This window comes from Anomalospiza imberbis, chromosome 18, assembly GCF_031753505.1.
Source record: "Anomalospiza imberbis isolate Cuckoo-Finch-1a 21T00152 chromosome 18, ASM3175350v1, whole genome shotgun sequence".
NCBI classification, from domain to species: Eukaryota; Metazoa; Chordata; class Aves; order Passeriformes; family Viduidae; genus Anomalospiza; species Anomalospiza imberbis.
This window is the reverse complement of record NC_089698.1, coordinates 7849516-7872315: the sequence shown is the minus strand read 5'-3', so window position 1 is coordinate 7872315 and position 22800 is coordinate 7849516. Positions and strand designations below refer to the sequence as shown.

At 52.1% G+C, this 22800-nt stretch overlaps 2 protein-coding genes and 1 long non-coding RNA gene across 7 annotated transcripts in view; all 3 read left to right on the top strand.

Annotated features, from left to right (window-relative positions):
- SEPTIN5 (septin 5) overlaps positions 1 to 16117 on the top strand; it is a 42435-nt gene extending 26318 nt beyond the window's left edge. For 2 of the 4 annotated variants that reach the window (XM_068208830.1, XM_068208829.1), the window contains exons 2-11: positions 5424 to 5520; positions 6032 to 6118; positions 6663 to 6786; positions 6891 to 7025; positions 7690 to 7807; positions 8126 to 8227; positions 9128 to 9224; positions 10495 to 10630; positions 12170 to 12272; positions 12580 to 16117. In XM_068208830.1, the coding sequence (XP_068064931.1) occupies positions 5511 to 5520; positions 6032 to 6118; positions 6663 to 6786; positions 6891 to 7025; positions 7690 to 7807; positions 8126 to 8227; positions 9128 to 9224; positions 10495 to 10630; positions 12170 to 12272; positions 12580 to 12636 (969 nt within the window). In that variant the 5' untranslated portion in view covers positions 5424 to 5510 and the 3' untranslated portion in view covers positions 12637 to 16117. Of the gene's footprint in view, positions 1 to 559; positions 888 to 915; positions 1019 to 5423; positions 5521 to 6031; positions 6119 to 6662; positions 6787 to 6890; positions 7026 to 7689; positions 7808 to 8125; positions 8228 to 9127; positions 9225 to 10494; positions 10631 to 12169; positions 12273 to 12579 lie in introns of those variants that run through there. The other 2 variants (XM_068208827.1, XM_068208828.1) reach the window with 2 other exon arrangements.
- A 137-nt stretch (positions 16118 to 16254) lies between these two features.
- Positions 16255 to 19972, top strand: GP1BB (glycoprotein Ib platelet subunit beta). Its single transcript, XM_068208833.1, has 2 exons — positions 16255 to 17694; positions 18356 to 19972. The coding sequence occupies exon 2, from the start codon at positions 18517 to 18519 to the stop codon at positions 19126 to 19128; it is 612 nt and encodes a 203-aa protein (XP_068064934.1). The 5' UTR covers positions 16255 to 17694; positions 18356 to 18516; the 3' UTR covers positions 19129 to 19972.
- Positions 19973 to 21136: 1164 nt separating this feature from the next.
- The window catches only part of LOC137484727 (uncharacterized), a 36070-nt gene continuing 34406 nt past the window's right edge, over positions 21137 to 22800 (top strand). For both annotated transcript variants that reach the window (XR_011004997.1, XR_011004996.1), the window contains exon 1: positions 21137 to 21414. This is a non-coding gene — a long non-coding RNA (uncharacterized lncRNA). The remainder of the gene's footprint in view (positions 21415 to 22800) is intronic.

Below are 22800 nucleotides of genomic sequence, written 5' to 3'. Positions count from 1 at the left end.
TGACTTTTTTGATGTGCTGGGCTGTTGTTGTGTTGGGTTCATCTGGTTAATGAAGACAGATACTTCCTTATTCTGAAACGTCTTCAGAGCTTGAATGGTTGTTGTAAGATCCAGAATGCATCTGCTGCTATTCCACTTGGATTCAAAGATGAGGCTGCAGTAGAGCCTGGACTAGACAAGAGATCAGCCTGCATCACGTGCAGACAGATCCATGTCAACCAGGACTGCGATCCGGGGGTTATATTTGAACCCTGCTTTTTGGGGCCTTCGTGGATCCTTGAGACCTTCACTCACACAGCCAGAAGCAGCCCTTTTTTGCTGAGAGCAGGTTTCCTCCAGCAAACCTTTGTCCGGCTGCATCAGGCAGGGTATGTAAGAAATCCTCCAGCTGAATAGGCCCATCTGTCACGCGGAGTCAGACTGATGGCAGGGACAGCATCCGGTACGTGCACAGCCTCTCCGCGGGACACTGGCGGGGCGAGAGACATCGCCTCTGGCCTGCGGCCGCGGTGGCCTTTGTCCTGTCCTCGCTGGCAGGCTCCTCCCGCGGCACAGGCGGAGGCAGGAAATCCCGGGCAGCTGCCTGGGAGCCTCCTCGCCTTTCCTCGCCTCTCCTCGGCTCTCCTCCTCGCCTCGCCTCGACGCCGAGGCGAGCCGAGCCAGCCCTGCGTGTGTGTGCACGCGTAGGCGGGGGGGGGCTGCCGCATGGATTTAGCGAAGGCTGGGAGGGAACACATGGGTTGGGGTTTTTTCCCTTGGCCCGCCGTGGCTGTCCGTCCGTCCTGCCCGCCGCGGTTATGGATTCGATCATTATTCAGGAGCGGTTAGTGGAGCGGCTGCTGTCTCCCCGGACGCAGGCACAGCGAAGCCACCCAGGCAAGCTGAAGGTACAGGGATGTATTTATAGCTCTGCGCGAGCCGGGGAGCAGCGGGGACAGGAGGGGGGAGGATGGTGCCCGAGAAGACGCGCGCAGCACAAGATGAGACCTCTGAGGAGCAGAGGAGCGGGAAGACGCCGGTAAGGGAGGGACGGCGGGCACAGGAAGGAGGGGAGCAGCCCCCGGGGCGCGGGGCCGAGGGGCGCGCTGGGCAGCTGGGAGATGCGCGACGCTTTTGTGCGGTTATTCGAGGCAGTGATTCCCTGTCTGAATGGCGTGTGCGTGCATGGGGGGGCTCAGGGCAGGAGTCAGCGCTATGTATGCCCGCACGCAGTCCGATTTGTATTAATTAACACTGTGTTAATGCTGTGCTTTGCTGGCAGAGTTCCTTCTCTTCAGTAAATGCTGGTGGCCGAGTGGTTTTGCCGATTCTCCTGTGCTCAGCCGCAGGCCCGAGGAGCAGATGTCCGTGGCAGATGCCTCGGGGGCTGTTTGTGTTATGAATTTATGCAGCTTTCTGCAATGAAAGGAAGCAAATGGCCTGCCTCTCCTCCGGGGCTGGGCTGGGCTGTGCTGGTCCGTGCCGACGCGGATGTGGCGGCCGTGCCTGGCCGGGAGGGGAAGGGCTGGAGGAAGGGCTGCCTGGGAGGGAGCTGGATGGCTTGTGCTGAAGGCTGTGACACCGAGAGGGCCCCTTCCCCCTGAAGAGGCAGAGGCGCCAGGCTCCTAGCACAGCTCCATCATTTCTGGGGCTTGCTCCAGACCGTGACAGGGATTTTTCTTCAAATTTGCTGTGGTCCCATAATGTTTCATTTTAGCTCTTTTGAATATACCCAGCAAGGCCCCTTTTATCCCCAGGCTGAATGAAGTCACGTGAGATCTGGGTTGGTTTAAACAGCACATCCACCAGAGACATGAGGGAATTGGGAAGGACAGGAGTGACGGAGGCTGTACTCTGCCTTGGAGGTGCAGACAGCCCTGTGAGCACCTCAGTACCAGGCTAGCTTCTCCTCTGTGCAACACATCCTGAGTGTTTCTACGCCACCAACATGAACAGGGCTTGAGCCCACCCAGGGCTTTGTTGCTTGCTTGAACTCCCAGGGAGAGCACTGGCTGCCAGGGGAGCCCTGGCCACCTCGGCCGGGTATTAGAGGATGTGAGGATGTGACATGTTGCTGTAATGTCTGGTGAACCAGCAAGCATGTGCCAAGGGAGAGTACGGGTGTGTTTTTCTTGGCCTGTGGTACTTTGGTTTGTGACAGGGTCCCAGAGATTGGCCACAGCTCTTAGTGGCCTCTGTGGTAGTGTGTGGGGCATGTTCCCAGGCACGTGGTTGCGGGATGCCAGCAGGAACAAAGGCAGCAGCATGGAGCAGGTGATGGAAGAGGGGCTCCTTGTGCCAGAGTGCTGCTGGCTTGGCTGGCTGAGGCTCCTTCCTGACAGCTGGAGCTGGCAAGGGAAGCGCAGTGCAGGAACCAGCTGTCCTGGCTTTTGTCAGCTTGATGGGACCTGGCTTGTGAGGGTCAAGAGCACAAGAAGGGGGCTGTGATGCATTTAGGAACTCCCTCCATCCAAGCCTCTTATCTAATTAATGGATTTTAGTTTTTCATAACCCAGAAAGCCCCCTGTATCTGTCAGTAGCCCTCCCAGGCCTCTCCACCCCATGCATGGTTGCTCTGCAGTCAGTACCTGGAGGTGGTGAGTGGTGTAGAGCTTTGTAAGGCACACACCAGGCTTGGGAGGCTACTTGGCCTCCTTAAATGCCGTGTTGATGATGCCATGCTGGCAGAGGTGGTGGTACATGCCTGTCATAGTGCCTGAATATGACTGGGGTTGGAGCATACACTGAGTGTCTCGAAGTGAAGGTGAAGAACCACAAGTCAAGGCTGGTGCAGAGACCACGCTGCTGTTCCTGAGAGAGGGCTGTTATAAGAAGGGGATCCCTCCTCACAACTCATCTTGTGTCTCTTGCCTTCACCCTTGACAGGGCTCTGCATGTGTGTGTCCATGGCTGGTCAGAGGGAGACATGGCTGGGGACAGGGTTTTTCCCCTCACAGGTCTGGCTGCCTCCCATAGTGAGGGAAGCTCTTCTGTTGCTATTGCACTCAGCACTGACCTTCCTTTCTGCAAGGGAAATGACTACATGAGTCGTGCGTAAAGGGCAGTGTCCTGCACCAGCTGGGATTTGCTCATTTTGAATATCATGAGTCCATGGAGCTATGGGGAGGCAACCAGCGGTGCAGCAAATCCATGCTCTCTTGGTTGGGCTGAACAGAAATGAGGGATCAGGTTCGGCCAGTTACACCTGGCATAAGTAAGTGGAGTTGCACCAGAGCGGAGCTCCCCAGTGTCTCCATTGTCAGCCCTTAGTCATCTAGGTTAAAAACCAAGCAAAACAAGAGAAACACACCCCAAGCCTCAGCCGTGGCTTCATTAGCACATTAGTAGTACTATTTCACACGTCAAGTCACTGGAGAGAGCAGGTGATTGTTGTCTTTCCAAAGTCTGGTAAAGATCAGGGCCGGAGAAGCACAAAAGGGAAGTATGTTGTATATTTATGGTGCTTGCTGGGACACACTGGACCTTTTACTGTGAGGAGTTGGCTGTTACGTGCCCACTTTGGCTGTGCTCATGGATGTGTTTTACCAGGAAGTGAAGCAGCTGGGAGACAGCTCTGGTACTGAGAGACAGAGGCTGGAAGCAGTCTTTTCTTCCTTGTTTTTGTGACCTTGCCATTATCCCGTTTCTCACTCTGCTTTGCACATCTCGTTTGCCCTTTCCTGAGCCCTCTGGGTGGCAGTTTGAGGTGTCCCCCAGGCAGGCATTGCTTTGTTGCATGCAGCTCGTGAGAGCTGCCATCACTCATCACCCGGGGTCTCGCTGCCGCTCGCTGCACTGCTGCTCGGGATGTCACTGCCTTTTAGATCAGTCATTACAGCTGCCAGTGGAGCACTTTGGGCACTCTCTAATTCTCCCCATTTCTCTAATTTAGTTTTCTCTGTCCTTTCCCGCCTTTCTGGACTGTGGGGTGGTGAAACAACATTGCTTCGGCTATGGGAGGTGAGGGAGATCAGAACCCATAATCACTCAGGGCTAAAATGACCAAGTTTCAGACACAAACCAAACCTCAATTGCTGGAAGGTAGTGACAGTGCTGAAAGACAGAATCCTTGGGCCACAATGGCTGTCAGCCATATATGTTCCATCTCAGTGGGCAGCTCCAGAGCAGCCATAAACTGGGAGGAGGACACACTCTGTCTTCCTCCTCAGTGTCCCCAGTGGAACTTTGCTGTCTGTCAGACTGAGGATGCCCAGGGATTCTCACACAGGTGGATATGCAGCTGTAGAAAGTTGCTTGGGAGTGATGTTGCCCACCTGCAGTGTGGAAATAGGTGCAAGTCAGCATTGCCCTAAGCTTGGCATCCTTGATCATATTTTGTATTTCTTTGAGTGTGTGGCCCAGGAATGGAGATAGTTAAACTTATGAACTGAGGTGTTCCCTGCTGTGCCTGGAGAATGGGTGAGGACAGTCATGTGCTTGAAGGCATCCATGGAATAGGAGCTAGGGCCAGTTTTGAGGAACTCCTGGCTCCATGGATGTATCTGTGGTGTGAATCCCAGTCGTATGATTATATTCAATGATGTTGAAATGCAGAGTCTATCATGTCTCTAGCTCAGACATTTGTGAATGGTTTTGTGTGCTTGTAACAGCATGTGCCATGCTTGCAAGGTGCCTGTGGATTTTGTGCTGTGAGGGAGCACTCAGTGACAAGGAGCTCTGTCTGGGGGGTGGTTGGGTGGTAAGTAACACTCCAGTAATACTAAATGTAATACCCTCACCGAAATCATCTCAGTTCTATTATCAATATTTCCACATCCTTCCACTTCCCTTGCTCCTTGAACTTTGCTCTCCTCAGAAATAACACAAGAGATTACTCAGGATTTCCTCTTATTCAGCCAGGAGTGGCTGTGACACAGCAAGAAATAATCCCCTCTCAGGTCAAGCAGAAGCTGAGCCGCTGTACCTTCCCCTAGACATGGCTCAGGACAGTGCAAGCCTCGGGGTGCTGATTACAGAGCTCTCCATCATGTAGCACATGTGCCTCTGGAGGGAGGGATGTGGAAATGACCCGGGGAGAGGCGGCATTTGGTGACCCTGCTGTGAAGGGAGCCTGTGACTGTGCAGATGAAGCAGAGTTAGGAAAGCTGTCTGTCAGCAGCAGCCCTGGATGTGCTCTCTGGTGGGAATGGTGGGATGTGCCTTTTCCCTTGTGGTGTCTATGCTGGGAAGGTGCCAGGAGAGCAGCCAAGCAGGGCTGTGGCTGGGACATGTCCCTCTGTGCCCACCTGTGGGAAGGGACAAGTGCCTAAGCCCAGAGGAGGTGTCTGCCTTGCCCCGCAGAGCTGCCAGGGCAGGGACTCGCCTCTCCTCCAGCCCTTGGCTCTGCCCCAGGGGCTTTTTAAGTCCCACTCCTGTCACTGTGTGAGGCTCAAGCAGAAGGCGTGGCACACACTGACTTGCTGCCATCCACCTCTGCCCCGCAGGACCATGAGAAGCAGTACGTGGGCTTTGCCACTCTGCCCAACCAGGTCCACCGGAAATCTGTGAAGAAGGGTTTCGACTTCACCCTGATGGTTGCAGGTGAGACTGGATGGAGGTGTCTGGGCCACACGGTGGGTATGTGCAGGGAACCAGCTCTCCTCACTTTCCTTAGGTGCTCCCATAGCGCCTGGATCCTCTCCTCACTCTGTTCTGGTCCTTGTCTCAGGCCCTGCTTTGCTCCCCAGCCTGTGGCAGTTCCCCCAGGAGGAAAAGGCCCCTCCTGACCCCTCATAACCCACTCGAGCAAGCTTTTCCTCCAGCAGTGACTGCTCTGGGTGGTGAAGGCAGGGCCAAACAGGGACCAAGGGAAAGGAAGGAGAGGAAGAATGGGGGAGCTGGGAGATCACCTTTTTACAAGGATTGAGACATTTTGCAGCAAAAGTCTTTCCACTACAGGAAAGATGTCATGCCAATAAACAGCTCCTGACAGCTTGTCTCTCTTGCTTCCTCTAGCTCAGGATTCAAAGCCTTGTTCAAAGCTTCATTTGTAAGTCAGTTAGTGGGTATGTTGCTTGCTTATTCCTCCTCCCCTTTGCACTCTGTCACTTAGGAGAATCGGGTCTGGGCAAATCCACGCTGGTGAATAGCCTGTTCCTGACAGACCTCTACAAAGACAGAAAGCTCCTCAATGCAGAGGGTAAGCTGGGGGCAAAGCGGGGTGAATGGGACTGTCCTAAGGACTAGTACTTTGGTTCCTTGCTTCAGCAGCAGCTTCAAGCTTGGCTGGATCCCAGCCCTCTTGTTTGGCTCTGCTCTCCTTTGTGTCTGCTAAGGCACTAGAATTGAGCAAAAAGGGTTTGGCTGTTGGGCTTTTCTGTCCTTTGAAGGGAAGATGAAGCTGCAGAGCAGCACTAGCCATTTGGGATCAGATATTAAGATTTGTCTTTTTTTCTTGGATGCTGGAGTAGGGTAGGGATTCCCCTTCCCCAGTGACTGTACAAAACGTTCAGAACAGCTGGGCTACAGGCACTTCAGAGGTTTGTGTATCTTCTTGGAGTCTGTCTGCCTGCTGCTGGCCCCTGCAGTACCACCCCCTTGAGGCTCCTTAGGGCATGATCTGGGGTTTTTGAAACCTGTGTTACTCCCTGTGTTCAATGGTAAAAGGGAGCTGGCTTGTCACGGGTGTAGTGGGGATCCCCAGCATTACTGCCTGGCTTTAACTCATGTGCTCCTGTTCAAAGAGAGGATCAACCAGACAGTGGAGATCATCAAGCACACAGTGGACATTGAAGAGAAGGGTGTCAAGCTGAAGCTGACCATAGTGGACACACCAGGCTTTGGAGATGCTGTTAACAACACTGAGTGGTGAGCAGGGCACTGCTGCCTTCCTTTTTGTCCTTGACCTCACAGTCATTAGGAGACAGGAGACACTACTGATGATTTTGTTTTGATTTAATTGCCCTTCCTAGCTGGAAGCCCATCACTGACTACATTGACCAGCAGTTTGAACAGTATTTCCGTGATGAGAGTGGCCTGAACCGGAAGAACATCCAGGACAACCGAGTGCATTGCTGCCTCTACTTCATCTCTCCCTTTGGGCACGGGTGAGAGCCCACACTCCAGGCCTGGGGGGTGACTCAGTCCAGAGGGAAGACCCTTGTGCCCCAGGATTGCCCTGTAGCAGCTTGTACACTGCCAGGGCTGTTTGCACAGGAGAGGAGCAATGTCTGGATGTTCTCCCTCTGCTAAGCATCACAGCACTCCCTTCCCCTCACTGGCAGTACAGACTGCCTGTGAATAGACACAGCAGATCTCCCTCAGGCCTTACAGCCTGATTTGAAAATCAGAAGAAATAATGTCATGCAGACTTGTATGTTCCTATCTAGCTAAGCTGGACTGATGTGTAGGAAAGGGAGTTTTAAGCTGCCTTCAGTCCCTACCCCTTGCTGGCTCATGTGTCAGCCTAGCCTGGAGCAGCTGAAGGGCCTGTGCTACAGGACTGCTGGAGGGAGACCCCAGGCTGTGACCTGGGCAGTATTTGGCCTGCAAGGGGGCATATACCCAGCCAGTGTCTGTATGAGACACTCAGCAGCTAAAATTGGAGACAGCTTTCCTGGAGGCACAGCCCTAGCTGAGGGCTGTCCCAGTGCTGCTGCAGGCTCTTGTGACAGTGCTGTCCTTTTCCCTTTGTGCTTGGTGGGTGAGAGAGGCTGGAGGGGGAGCTGCCCAGTGTGTCTTTGCTAACAGTGTCCCTCATCCCTGCTGCAGGCTGAGGCCTGTGGATGTTGAGTTCATGAAGGCCCTGCATGAGAAGGTCAACATTGTGCCCCTGATTGCCAAAGCTGACTGCCTGATCCCCTCCGAGATCCGGAAGCTGAAAGAGAGGGTGAGGTGCTCTTTCTGTACAGGGTTATACCTGAAGTAGTGTCAGGGATGAGCTGAGGAGGGAGGGCAGATAGACATATATGTATTTATGTGTCTGTACAGTGTGTTTGTGTGTATATACGCACACACATGCACAGTACCTGCACATACAGCTGCAGCTGTGCTCTGCTCTCAGCAGAGAGGATGACTGTAGAAGAAACATCAAATCCTTTTGCCATCTGTAGGCTATAGCGAACCATGGTAGCACAGACAGAATAAACCCAGCATTTCTGTATTGTTCAGTTTTAAATTATTTTGGTTTTGTCTTGCATGGACATAGATCCGGGAAGAGATCGACAAATTTGGCATTAAAGTGTATCAGTTTCCTGAGTGTGACTCTGATGAAGATGAGGAGTTCAAGCAGCAAGACAGAGAGCTGAAGGTAAGGAATCTGCTCAGCAGGGTCTGGGGAATCAGACTCATGGGTATGTGGGTCAGTCCAGAAGGAGCCAGAGCTGCCCTGCTTGTGCTGAAGGCCTGTGCAACTGCTACCCAGGGAACAGCCTTGGCTCATGTGGTGGATGGCCTGGAGAAGGTGCTGATGCCACGGCCTGGAGAAGATGCCATGAAGTCAAGTGTGGCATGAACTCACGGCCCTTCTGCTCTCCCTCCAGGCAGTGTCAGTCTTTCCTCCATCTGCCCCAGCCTGTGTGTTTAAGATGAAAGCTGGGTTGTAACAGCAGTTCTGAGCCTCAGTTTGTGGGTGATGCCATCAGCAAGCAGGAGAGATTTTTGAGTAATTAGGCACCACTGTGACACATTAGTTGCATTGGGGGACACAACATGATCATAGAGGCATATCTGGAGGCCCCAGCAGCCCAGTCCTCACTGCCTCCCAAGCCTGTGTGTGCATGCAGTATGGCCTTGTTCCTCCTGTCAGAGGGGGACAATGGGCTTTGACTCCCTTCTGCGCAGACAGGAGCACAGTCTCTCCTGCTCTTGGCATACATTGTCCCACTTGCTTGGTGTCCCAGCCTCTTTGCCCTGGCTTCCTTGTAGAGCTTCCCCTTAATGAAGGGATGCAGGCACCTGCAGAGACACAGCTTCCCTCAGGACAGCTGAGCTCAGGCTAGGAGCTAGGCTGCTTGTACATCCCAGTCCTTTAGGCTTTTCTCTGCAACTGGGTTGTGGTGCCCTGCTCTGTGGCATGTGTGGATGTCCCTGTGCCGTTCCTACCAGCACCTTCCTCCTGCTGTTCTGCTGTGCCTGAGCTTGGCCCCTGGAGAAGGGATCCATGGGCAGCCCGGGGCTGAGCTGGGCTCAGCGGCTCCTCTCGTTCCAGGAGAGCGCTCCCTTTGCTGTCATTGGCAGCAACACCGTGGTGGAGGCGAAAGGCCAGCGGGTCCGTGGACGGCTCTACCCCTGGGGCATTGTGGAAGGTAAGCACGGAGCCTGGGAGCATTGAGAGGAGGGGCAGGCAGGGATGGGGCAAGGACAGACAGGCATTTCCAACAGGGAGGGCAGGGGAGAGCTGGGACTGTCTGTGCCACCTTTGGCACATGGCAGGGGACAAGGTAGGGTAGAGACAGAGGCACCAGGACTGGTTCAGGAGGTCTGTGTTACTGGGGTGTATCAATAACCCTCCCACTGCAGACTGAGGAAGAGAGGCTCCAGTGTGAATGGACGAATGCCTAAGCTTTAATGTGCACTAGGACACAGCTTCTTATTAAGCAGGGCAGGCTGGGCATTGCCTGTTTATTTTCTGGGGAGAAGCTGTTGCTTTCAGCCAAACAATCGGAAATCCTCGTCCACTCCCTCCTCTGCTGCTGCTCCTGTAAATGCTGGAATTGCTGGGCTGGAGGCTCTGCTGATGCACAGTGTTTGTCTCCAACTTTCTTCCCTTCTAAAGGGAGAAATTTCATAAAGCCCTTAGGCAGAATTACCCTGGAGTGGCTTTTGCTGCTGTTGCTGATTTGCCCTTGCTGGTTTGTTGCTTTAAGACCTTGCAGCTTTAGATCCCAAAAGCTTGTGTTTGCACTCATGGGCTTGTGCTGGCTGATTGGGCTGCTCAGCTGTTGGCTCTGCTCCCTCAATGGCTCCAGAGGGGGACGTGCCTGTTGGGATGCTGGCATTTGGCAGTAGGATCAACTTTGTGAACCCCTGTGCCTGATACAGTTGGTTTTCCCCAGCCCTGCAGAGAGGCAAGTGGAGATCATCACAGCAGCACAGTGCTTCCCACAGTGCTATCTGAAGCCAGGCTCCCCATGGCAACAGCAGCTTTCAGCTCTCCATTGCCTGCTCTTGGCTTTGCCCCTCAGGGGCTGATTTTGTCTACTGAGGCCTTTTGATAAGTCCCAAATTCTGATCAGACAAGCAATTTACCTCCAGCACCAGCTGTGCTCACTGTGGTTATAACAGTGAGATCCCATTACATGGGATCCTCTCTCAGGGCTCTGCTGTATGTGCTTGATTAATCCTTTTACACAGAAAAGGTCCTGGGACCACGGTGCCTTCAGCAGCCTGGCCTCAGTGTTGAGAAGTGCAGAGCACCAGTGAGGCCTGCGCCAGGGCAGTGGCGGGGGACGATGAGGAAGGAGCCCTGGGGTGGGGTTTTAGTCCAGTCCATGTGTCCAGGAGCTGAGAAGGGGCTCCCTGGAGAGGCCTGGTGAGATGTGATATCCAGGCACTCTCCCGTTGTTGCTTCCACAGTGGAAAACCAGGCACACTGCGACTTCGTGAAGCTGCGGAACATGCTGATCCGGACACACATGCACGACCTGAAGGACGTCACTTGCGATGTCCACTACGAGAACTACCGAGCTCAGTGCATCCAGCAAATGACCAGGTGGGTCCCCACCTCTGGTGGGAGGGGTCTGTCACCCTCTGTGGAGCTGGGGTGGCTCTCACAACAGCTCATTGGTCAGGAGGCTGTGGATCTGCTGGGGACTTGCTGGGCTGCAGCCTCCAGGAATGGCACTGGTAACTAAAATAGCAAATCCAGGCAAGTTTCCCACAGCCTGAACCCAAGGCACGAATGCTTCTGAGAATCTACATTCGTGTCTGAGGATTCCCCATGCAGATATAAAGAAATAGGCCTGGAGATTCTTTTGAAGAGCTGTTTCTATCAGTGGATGAAATACATCCAGCCTAATAAAATGGGATAAACCATCTCTCTGGTGAGGGATAGCTGTGTGCATTGCTGAACAGGAATGCATTCTGTGGTCTGCAGTTATGTCTAAATAATAACTTGTCCCTTGGGATGCTGCTGTTTCTCAGACAACAGGGCCCAGGCAATTAGTAAGACAACATGTCTTCAAAGATTTTTCTGCATTGTCTTCCCTTTGCATTTGGTGCTCTGTGGTTTTCGTCAGAATGATCAGAAATCAGAAGAGAGAACACTCGCAGGCTTCTCATTTGAGACCTGTCCTTTTCCTTCTCCCTTCCATGACTGATATAGTGGTGAAAAAACTTGGTTTTAAGTAGGTCTTGGCTCCTCTGTTGTGAACCATCCCCTTCACTTCCTGCCAGCCCTGGCTGGTAGCTCTGTGCTGCCACGTTGCAGAGCAGAACGGCTGTGCTTCAGCAAGGAGCAGTGCTGCATGTGTGCCAACGTGCAGGTTGGCACGTTCTCCTGACACGCAGTGTATCCCTGTACTTTAGCATAGCAGACAAGCCTGTTTTTTTCAGCAGCAAGTATATGGAGTCCCAAAATAACTATGCTAAATGCTAGAGCTGGGTGAACAGTATCTCAGCTGCTATTTAGGTAGGCTGTGTGTCTATTAAAAAAAGAGCACAGTGAAAAAGTGTTTGCTATGCCTAGAGAAAGCTTCAGTTAGGTCCCGTTTCTCATGCCATGATTAGTTCCTTGCCAGTGAACAAGTTTCATAAAACCAGCACAGGGCCATTTCTAGGGAGTTGTTTTGGTAGGAGATCCTAAGCGCCAAGGCTGAAATTGTCTCAGTAGTGAGCCAATGGTGACTCCAAGTGGTAAACATGTGCAAGTGGCATCGTGAAGTTCCAATTTCAGCCCAGACTTCTTTGGCTACTACCATTCCCTCTTCATGTACTGAGAGCTCCTGTCTTTTGAAAGAAAATAATCTCCTTTCTGTGTCCCCTACCTGCATTCACGGGCACCCCAGCCCTCAGAGCAATGCTGCTATGCTGTGCCTGTCTCATGCCTCCCACCTCCTGAACAGGAGGTCTCATTCTTCATCCAAGTGCATGCCACAGCTCTGGACTGGATTGCCCTACGGCCCCTCCACTTGGTTGAGTGTGATGCTGCATTGTTGGTGGCTCTACCATGGGGAGTGACAGTCATTGTGTGGTGACACCAAAGCCAGCCATCCTGGACCATGAGTGACTGTTCTTCTCTCCATCTCTCTAGCAAGCTGACTCAGGACAACAGGATAGAAAGCCCCATTCCTATCTTGCCTCTCCCAACACCAGACACAGAGACAGAGAAGCTGATTAAGATGAAGGATGAGGAGGTGAGTACCACTTCTGCCTGTCCCTCCTGGATGCTGGAGCTGGAATCCCAGGAGTTTCTCCAGAGTTGCTCCATAGGGGCAGTCCTGAGGCTTCCCACTCCTGTGTCCCCCTGTGGGCTCCTGGGGTGGAGGACAGGGTTGAGCACTGTGGCTTCCTCTGTCAGGGAGGACACAGACACACCAGACACAGGTGCCTCTGCTCAGGCAGGAGTTAATACTCCCTGAGGGATCCCTTGTCAGCTCCATGGGGTCGCCAAGTCTGGATCCACTGGTCCCTTTCTGACTCTCTCTTCTGTGTCTCCTGCAGTTACGGCGGATGCAAGAGATGCTGCAGAAGATGCAGCAGCAGATGCAGGATCAGTGAGAAGCAGGTACCTGGAGGGCAGAAGGGATCCCTCAGTGACCATCTGAGACCTGGCAAGAGCTGTGAACATTTAGAAAAGGTTTCCTATGTATAGAGACTTGTGGGCAAGAGCTGCACCCATACCCTCTAATTTATTAGCAGCAGTGCTGGCTTTTTGACCAGCTGGATTGTGGAGGAGGCTGTTCACTTAACAGTTTACTGATGTCTATTTCTTTTTTATTAATTATTCTTTCATTTATTTTTTTCCTTTTTTTTTTTTTTTAAGAAGCTAGCCTGGGATGTCTCTAAAGCATCCTAAAAAATAAGAAAAGAAAAAGGCCCCCCTTTCCTATGTACTAATCTCTTGTTTGGGAATGCTCTGGTATTTAAAGTCCTGGTTTCTCTGGTGTACAAACTTAAAGTATCTGTGTCAATGCACGTAAGTGTTTACTCCCAGCTGAGGTGCCCCAGTCCCTGTTCCCCTTGTCTGGGGCCAGCACAAGCATTGTAAAGGCAGCCATACCCTCCTGTGAGTTTGACCTGTGCTGCTTGGGCTTCTCAGCCTGGGGACATTGCTGGCCCAGAGAATTGGGGCTGGGTGTTCCTCTGTGCACTGACCTGCTCAGGAGTTCTGATGATTGCCTGGTATCCTGTCCAGGTTTTTATGGGTTTTTTGTTTAGTTGGTTGGTTTTGTTCTTCCTATCAAGAAAACTCCAGGATGTTTGCACTGAACAGCAAAAGACTGAGTGCCTCGAGGCTGGTTACAAGAAAACTGTTCTCAGTTATATCTTTCTGGCAGAGAGGTTGAGTTGTTGACTATTGCCTGTAAGGATGTGATTGGAGTGAGCCCTTTCCCTGCCATGGTTTCCTCCCACAGCAGGAGGAGGTATTGGTAGAGGAACCCTAAAGCCCTGCAGTAGCTGGGTGAGGGTGTTTCATGGTTTAGCTCTGGTGATCACCTGCAGTGTGTCTTCAGCGTCTGCTCTGAAAAGCACTGTGGCATCCAGAGCACTTGCCAAGACTGCTTTGGAGGGGGTAGAAACCCTAGGGCTGAAATCCAACCTAAAATGCAGACCTGTCCCCTACCCCCAGGCTTTACAGTCCCACGAGCACATTGCTGGCTCCAAGCTTCTCCTGGGGGAAGGGACAGTTTTTGTAGGCTTGTATCCAAGATCTGCAGGCAGTCTGTGTGGGCAGGTGTTGGGTCAGCCTGCCAGGTGCAGGGCTGTCATTGAGTGGGGCTGAGCACAGCCCAGCAGGCTTGGCTCTTGCTCCCCTGCCTTTCCCCTGGCCACTCAGCCCTTCTCCCCCTCCTTATTCCTTGGCTCTTCCTGCCCTAGTGCTGGGAAGGCTGGTGGGTCTGCTGGGCAGAGATAAAAGCACTCTTTGGGCAGCAGCTCCTGTCCTGTTCTTGCTTCCTGCAGTATTTTTAACTTGAGTCCAGCCAGAGCAGAGCCCTGGAGTGTGATGTGCCTGACAGGGCAGGGCTCGCCAGCAACACTGCCACACTCACAGGAGTCAGGGCTGTTGGAGGGAGAGACACTTGGCTCTTCCCTCTGACTCCAGAGAGTGCAGCCATGGGCTGGGCCCTTCTGCTCCTTGGCTGACTCCTCTGCCCCCTTTCCCCTTTCGTATCTGTTCCTCCATCTCTAGATCTCCCCAGTAGATCTCCCTGGGTAGGAAGCACAGTGTTGGCCAGGAATAGGTAGGCCCTAGATTCTGTTACTAGGCACTGCATTTGTCTGATTCCTCCCTGGGGCTTTAGAGTCCCTGTCAGGGTTTGTCCAGGTGGTGAGTAGGTTGGCTGGTTCCAGTTATTCATTGTACAGAGCCTCTGCTTAGCCAGAGCATGGGCTGTAGGGGCAGGGGAGAGACCCTGGCACCATGTGGAAGGACAAAGTAAGGATGACAGAACTGTGCAAGCTGAGCAAGAGCAGTGTTCAGCAATATTCAGGGTTTTCTTTTCCATGCTCCCCTATTTTGGGCTCATAAGTGGCAGTGCCATCCTAGGAAAGCAGAAGGATTCAGCTTGACTTCAGTAACATGAAGGACCGGGCCCTTGAGAGGAAGTATAACCTTTCTTTGCATGATGTGCTTACTTGAGCAGTGGAGTAGCCTGAAACAGGAGCTTCCTCCAGGTTTTCCAAAAAGGTGGACAGCTAAGTTCTCGTCTTTGTCTGTGCTAACATAAAAGGAAACATCTTGAAGTACCTATCCCCTCTTTTCTTACACTAATCTTGGTGAGGAGGATGTTCTGTTGCAAATGAGCCCTGTCCACCTGGAGATTTTCCTCTTTCAAACAGATTCATTCCTAGAAGATAAAGGAGACCTTTTTCCTTTAGCATGGACATAGAGCAGCTGGCACCTTTCATGCTGGGCTGTGCACAGAGGTGCTGTGTGCTGGTGAAAGCACAGGGTATACTGGTCACAGGCAGGGTTGCTGAGGGTGGATCTGCCCATCCCTCCACGTGGGGAAGTCTCCATCAGCTCAGTGCATGTGCCTCCTACATCAAGTCAAGGATCACAAGCCTGTCCTCTACAGAGAGCTGAAGCCTTTGGCTACAGGCTGGCAAAGATGGTTCAAGTTGCATTTAGGAAAAACCACACAGGAGTGAGGCACCAGAGATGGCTTCTACAGAGGGGTGGTGGTACCACTGAAATCATGTCTCTGTAGAATGTTCCCTGGCCTGCGTGCCAGAATTTGGGGACTGCTTGGAAAGGGATTAGAGACTGATTTTGGGGGACATCAGGGGTTCAGATTCTGGCCTGAAAGGTGGAATCTGTTTATTTAAGGAGTGTGTTGTACTGTGGCATCAATTCTCACAGTAAGTGGAGAAGAGACTCCTGAACACAGGGAGCTTAGCTGTGTGACTCTGGCAGTGAGAAGTGTGGATAGGAAAGTAATTTAACACCTCCCCTCATGCAACCTTCCACAGCCTCACATACAATCCCTGCACTCCCTGGCACATTCCCATGTCTCTGCCAAGCTTTGCCCTGCTGAGTGAGTGGCTGCAGGGATGGTGTCCCACTCCACAGCTATCCCAGGCTGCAGCTGGGGCTGTTGGTACATCTTGGCCCCTGTGCCTGACAGGATGGATCCATGGCATGAACCCCTTGTGTGCCACTGCTGTGCTGGTCCTGCCTGTGCAGTCCTTGCTGCCTCCTTGCATGCCTCCCCTCAAAGGAGGGGCTCCCACTCGTCGTGCTCTGCAATGGCATTCCCTGCTCTTCCTCACAAACTCTGCTGTGCTTTAATGCTGGCTTGCTCCTGCCATGCACCTTCCTCACCCCTTGCTCCATTCCTAGGCTCTATGTTTCCTGTTCATCTGTTGGGTTATTATAATTATATTTTTTTGTAAATTTCTGTTTGAACATTTTGTCATTGTGAACAAAGAAAATGAAACCTTTTAAACATATCCATTTTATTAAATGATTATTGTTATTATTATTAATGTTTACTACCTGAATTGATCAGTGAAATAAATACATTCAAAAATCCAACCTCTTTCTGTTTAATTTTCATCCCCCTTGAACAGCATTGGTGATACATTATGGGCAGGAGAGAGCAAAACTGACTCTGTTTCTCCTTTTATCTAATTCAGTCAGAGCAGGTTTCAGGCAGGTTTCCTGCATGGGATTTCTGGCCTGTTTATTCCAGAAGCTAGCAAGAGGATCTTGAAGGTTCTTCTATATCCAAGCTTCCCCTAGGAGTGGTATCTAAATCATCAGTGGTCAGCTGGCAAGATCCAATCCCAGGAAATCCAGTTTGTAAGTAGCCAGGAGAGCATTGCCAAGTCCATGCTGCATGCAGAGCCACAATAGGTCTGGCTCTAGATCAGCTCCATGCCACACCTGGCCTGAACACCTGCCTGTGAATAAACATAGCTCTGAACGCATGAGACGAGGTAAGTTTGCTGAACAAACTTACCCTGCTGTAGTTGAGCTGCTCCCAGATGGAAAGTAGACTCTGCAGGAAAAGCTGGGTTAATTTGTTAGCCTAAGATATCTTTCCCATTCTGCCTGGCCACCACAGTGAAACAACTGGAATTATCTGCTCCAATTTTGTAGGAATTGAAAGTTTAATTGTTTTCTTCGGAGCATAAAAAATTTCCCGTGGTTAGGGCCACATTCTGCCACTTTTTTGCACCCTCAATTCTCTTAACACGAGCACATTCAGGGCATTCATAATTTCTGGTCTCTAGGATATCCACAGTACAATGTAACAGTGTTGAGTTCAATGGGGCAACAGTTCCATAATGTGATTCTGGTGGCCTTAGGCTAAGGAGTGTAGTGTATGCCTGGTCAGGCTGATGGCAGAGAAGTGTCTGTGAAGATGCAATGGCCATGAGAAGACATGATTCTGCCTGAATGTAATTTTGATCCTGGGACTTACCTGTTGAAGTATTTGTGTAATGCAACTTCTAAATAAAGCATGTGGTCAGTCTTTCTCAGTAACTGCACTTGTCAAGGGCTGTGGGCCATCTGAAGAATCTTTCTCTAGAAAGATGGATGGACTGGAAGACCTCTATCAGTAGATCTTTCACTAATAAGTACTAGATTTGTGTCACTGCTTCCAGGGAAACCTGAGGGTCAGCACCCAGAAAGGGCTAGGTGTCACCACTGCCAAGTTTTCCTGATGAGATGGGAAACCAGAGGTCACGGTGCTGAGGGAGTATGGTACAAACCAGTAACATCGCCTTCCAGTCTGAAGTGAATTTGGAGTTACTGTGCCTTTGAGACTTCGTAACATTTCTGTTGGGCTGAGCCTGTGGGCCCAGAATCACAGTTGTCAGTACTGGCAGCCTCTCCCAGCAAACGTGTTGTGAGCAGTGTCAGCTCCCGTTTCTTGGAAGACTTGCTCAATGAAGCCTCAGCTTCCGGTGACGTGCAGTAGACTTGCAGGAAGGCCTCATGTGGGACGTGTCCCTGGTATGAGCCTGACCCTTATCTTGCCAGCCAGCTGCAAGGGGCTTATCTAGGAATACAGCTATGCACACACTTTTGCACTGGCTGGACTGCCTTGAGACTTTTCTCTTGTGTTGTAAAGCCAGCAAGAAAGCAAGGATTGAACTACTCTGGTAAGTCAATTATGCTACCTCCTACTCTTTTTTAAAATTATATTTGATTGATTGACAATTACAATTAGTCAAGCACAGAAAAATGCTGACTTGTTGCAGGTATGTGTAGTTATTCTGGAGAAGTTACAGCAGCTCCTGTTCAGCAGTGGCATGAGATTGTAACATAAAAATAGCTCGTTGACCCATGTCTTCCAGCACAGGTGATTATTCACCTGATGGAGCAGTGTTAGCATGAATAACTCCACTGGCCTCTATCCTGAGTGGTCAGCACCTTCTCTGCAGCCAAAGACTGTTTATCACTTCTTTTCAAGGCTGGAAAGGTTATTTTTTACTCATGGTAACAGTAGATTTATTTCTGAATCTCCTCTTGCAGTTTGCATGAATGAAACTTTGCTTACAGATGTAATCTAGAGCTGTGATAAGGCATGAGAAAGTTCATATTCTAGTTTTTGATTCCTTGACAGAAATTTTCTTGGCTACTCTGATAATGCACCTCCAGTAATGGTGAAAACACAAGCAGCTCTTGTACATTTCTGAGGACTAGTGAAAATGTAGCCATGTATTCATATACCTCCTCAAATCCAGGTTGGAAGACCATGAACATTCCTTCACCTATAGCAAGAGACCAGAATTTGCTCTCTTTTAACTCTGTTCTTTTCAGAGCTCTTGCGTCTCCAGTGGAGGACACCAAATTATCCAACCTTAGAAACTCATCCTCAGAACAAAACAACAAAAGACCTTGGCTGTGGTGTCAGTTCTAGAGTGCGTGGTGTCTGGTCTCCACCTCATCCAGTCTCACCAGGGAAGTGTTTGCAGGTGAAAATGAACAGTGGAATTCTCTTGTCCCTCCTTGGTTTCCTCCCACTCGTGACACCCATATGCCCTGTTCCGTGCAAGTGCACCACCAACATTACTGACTGCTCATTGAAAAACCTGACTGTAGCAAACCTGCCCACTGCGTTCCGTCCTTCGGCTGAAATCATCCACCTCGGTTCCAACAGGCTCACCTCTATTCCCAATGGGCTCTTTGACAACCTGAGGAGCCTCCAGGTAGTCTACCTGCAGGGCAACCCTTGGGACTGCACCTGTGACATCCTCTACTTGCGCTCCTGGCTCCAGTGGCAGCAGAACCGGAGCCTGTACAGGGATGTGAGGTGCAGCTCCCCGGAGCACCTGCAGGGCCGGATCATCGCCTACCTGACAGAAGATGAGATCGTCTCCACATGCCAGCACTGGTACTGCAGCCTGGCTCTCCTCTCTCAGCTCTCTCTCTTCATCCTCCTTTCCCTCCAGAGTATCTTGGTTATCCTCATCATTGTCTACCTGCAGAAATTTCGGAGAATGACTGCTGAAGCCTGGAGCACCACCCGAGAACTAGACCAGCAGGTAGACCCTTGGGTATCTTCTTCAATAAACCCCTCCAACAATGATTAACACCACGAGACAGAAGACCCTCCTCCCTTTGGGGGATGCTGTGCCAAAGTCCTGTAGTTTATGATACCCAGAGAGGACAATTTAGTACAGCATCTAATCCTGACAGCAGTCTGAAGCGGAACTTGAACTGATCAGACTTTTGCCATGTTCCTAAAGAATCAATCTCGTGTTTTTTCAAAGCTTTAAATTCTTTAGCATGATCTTGACTGCTTGTCTGAGCTGGAAGTGGTTCAGTAGACTAAGGAAGTCATAAACTACAGCAACCAGAACTGACTCAAACAGCTCATAAGCTCACAGGGGCTCCAGTGCTCAATCTCTCCCCTCCTACAGTATTCCAGCCATATTTCCCAGGATGCTTCTGGTTGTGCTGGGTCAAGTGAGGACAGAGGTGGGCAGCGAACTGTTTGAGTACTGAGCTAGGATAATGGAGAAATACAGTTTCCTTCTGCTACCACAGACAGCAATAAGAGCTTTAGACTAGGGATTTAGTTTTCTCCTGCCTTGGTTTCCCAAGTAAAAGGGAAAGGAAATATCTTCTTGCTTGATGCATCTTTTCCAATGTTCTTCTGGGGGAGGGAAGGCATGTCTAGAAGCCCACTCATTTTACCTTATCTGCATTCCTTTTAGTCTACTTTAGTTTTAATACTGACTTGAGTGAGACTGGGGCCCTGAATCTTTATGAGAAATTCATCCTGAAGACAAGAATTGTTTGACTGTGCTTGTATGGCACTTGGCGCAAGAGATCTGGTCTTGAGAGGTTCAAACTACAAACCCCACTGATATGCCTACTGCTGTTTATGGTGTCCCTTAATTATTTTTGAAATAAAGCAAAATTTAAATAAAATTACGCATGACAATGTAAATGGCTTGTTTTTCTATTCTGCACTGGGTATCTTGCATGCTGTTGTGCTCCCTCAGAGTTTGTGCCAAGCAAAACAAATCCAGAGGGCAGGTGGAGAAATTACTGGAGTGCACCTTACAGTTAAACTTTGGGAACTGCTGGCTTCTACCATGGGCCAGGAGAAACAGGGAGTTTCTTCTAAAGCCACTGTGTGGCTGCTTGTTTTGTGATGCAGCGGGAATGGGGAAGGTGTTTGGTGGGGCCAGCAGGCTGTGGGGTGACGAGCAGGGGAACGACCTGTGCCCTTCAGCCCCCAAACCCAAGTAACGGGGGGTCCGTTTCCCACTCAGCTCACACGCGAATGCAGCTCGGCCACGAGAAGAGCTCTTCGCCCAGGGGCTGCTGGCAGCGGTGGGGACGGGGCAGCTGGCGGCAGGGGATGGGGCAGGCTGGGGCAGTGACCAAACAGGCGGGGGAAGGTGATGGGACATGGCATGATAGGTGAGGGCAGTAAGGAGCAGTGACGAGACACGGGACAGGCGAGGGCAGTGGGCGAACGGGGACGGCGGCGGGACACGGGGCGGGCGAGGGCAGTGAGCGAACGGGGACGGCGGCGGGACACGGGACGGGCGAGGGCAGTGGGCGAACGGGGACGGCGGCGGGACACGGGGCGGGCGAGGGCAGTGAGCGAACGGGGACGGCGGCGGGACACGGGACGGGCGAGGGCAGTGAGCGAACGGGGACGGCGGCGGGACACGGGGCGGGCGAGGGCAGTGGGCGAACGGGGACGGCGGCGGGACACGGGGCAGGCGAGGGCAGTGGGAGAACGGGGACGGCGGCGGGACACGGGGCGGGCGAGGGCAGTGGGCGAACGGGGACGGCGGCGGGACACGGGGCGGGCGAGGGCAGTGGGCGAACGGGGACGGCGGCGGGACACGGGGCAGGCGAGGGCAGTGGGAGAACGGGGACGGCGGCGGGACACGGGGCGGGCGAGGGCAGTGGGCGAACGGGGACGGCGGCGGGACACGGGGCGGGCGAGGGCAGTGGGACCCGGGGCAGGGACGGAGCCCGGCCAGGCAGCGCTGCCCCGCGGCCGCCGAGCGCCCCCTAGCGGCCCGCCGGCCGCTGCCCCAGGCCGCTGAGGGAGCCCGCGACGGGGTGAGGAGCTGAAGGAGCCGGTCCGGGCACTCCGGGGCCGCCTGAAGGGAAGAAGGGAAGTCCTGGGACTTCTCTGCCCCAGGCTGCTTCACCTCGGCTCAGCTCAGCCCAGAGGGCCGCGCTAGCCCCAAACGCACCAAGTGTTGCAGTGAAAAGCGCCAGGTGCCGATGGAGCTGAGGCGGGAAGATGGAGGCCCGTGCGTCCCCTCACGGGCAGCGCACGGGTGGGGTCGATGGCTGAGAAGGACGTTCCCCATGCTGTGTGTACCGGAGCCAGCCTAACTGAGGTGAGTAACATGGGGCTCTGCCTTGGGGTCTCCTTCTGCCATTTCCTTGCTGTGCCCCATGTCCCTCCAGCACTAACCCCTGTGGCATTGGCCTGACTGGATGTGGCAGCAAGGCACCCAGGGAAATGGGGGTCCAACTCAGATTTATTTTTTCTTCTGGGGACTACACCTCTTGCACCAGTATCCCCTGCAATATTACTATGACCATGACTTCCAAGGAGGGACACAGGTCCACTGAGGAGCCTCCTCGGTGGAGAGGTCCAAATTGGTGCTCCATGAGCCCCGTGAGGGGATCCACAGGCCTCCATCTTCCCGCCTCAGCTCCTCGGCACCGCTGCCCCGAGCACCTGGGGCTTTTCACTGCAACACCTGGTGCGTTTGGGGCCTGTGGATTTTTAGCTGAATTTACCTTGGTTAAAAGATGCTGCTGGTGCATGTGGGCAGTACAACAGGTTCAGTTGCTGGGAGAGGCTGGACTGGGAGCAGACACAGTCCTAGCCCTGTGACTGCTTAGTCTGTTAACACTGCCATGGGGTACTGAAAATCCTTCGTGGCTCAGTGTGTCCAGAGAGACAGAACAACTGCTGACTTTGGTTTTGCTCCCATGAGGAGGCAGGAGGGCTCCTGACTCTGCATCATTAAGTCTTGGCACAAGGAAGTTTAAAAGCCTTTTTGGCATTATTTGCACCTGTGAAAAATGTGACCAGCCATGGCACTGTGATAATGAATTGCACTGAGTGAAGAGTGATTTGTGTGCCATGGCAGCATGTCTAATCCATAAATCCAGACCCTGCGTATCTTGCCTTCTCCTGGCTCAGGAATCTGCATGTCACAGATGCTTTCTTGCTCTGTTACCCAGTGGAGGATCTGCTGGGATGTTGTTGAAATGAGAACTGGCTTTCATTCTGAAAGGACACTGTCCAAGAATGCACAGATGCTTCAAAGGGGAAGCAGCGGTGAAATATGGCAAACATAATAAATGCAAGCTATTAAGCTACTTTGCAAATAGTTTTCTAGTATCAAGGCCAATCCAAGTCCGTGCCATGCAGGGTTCAGCTGCCAGGCCTGCTGGACATTCTGCTACCTTGCAGATGCTTCCAAGCAGCTCCTTTCTCTGAAAGTTACCAGGTTAAAGAAGCCTGGGAGACCAGACCAAGGTGTTTGCAGTCTCCATGTTGCAAACCTCCAAACCTGAGGTGTCTAAAAAGCAGGTCAACACTTCCTAAGTGAAGGACCAAATGGTTGGTAGATGACATTGGGGAAGACATACTGCTTTTTTCTTTTTCCAAATGCCTTGTTTCTCAGTTGTCTTTATGGTGACTTCTGCATGTTTTGCAGAGAAAAAGAAGGCTTGAAAGCAAAGCAAGCTGATTTTGGAGCCTAGAG

Bases quoted from the DNA above. Each gene is read 5' to 3' on its own strand.
- GP1BB (XM_068208833.1), top strand. From the start codon at position 18,517: ATGAACAGTGGAATTCTCTTGTCCCTCCTTGGTTTCCTCCCACTCGTG.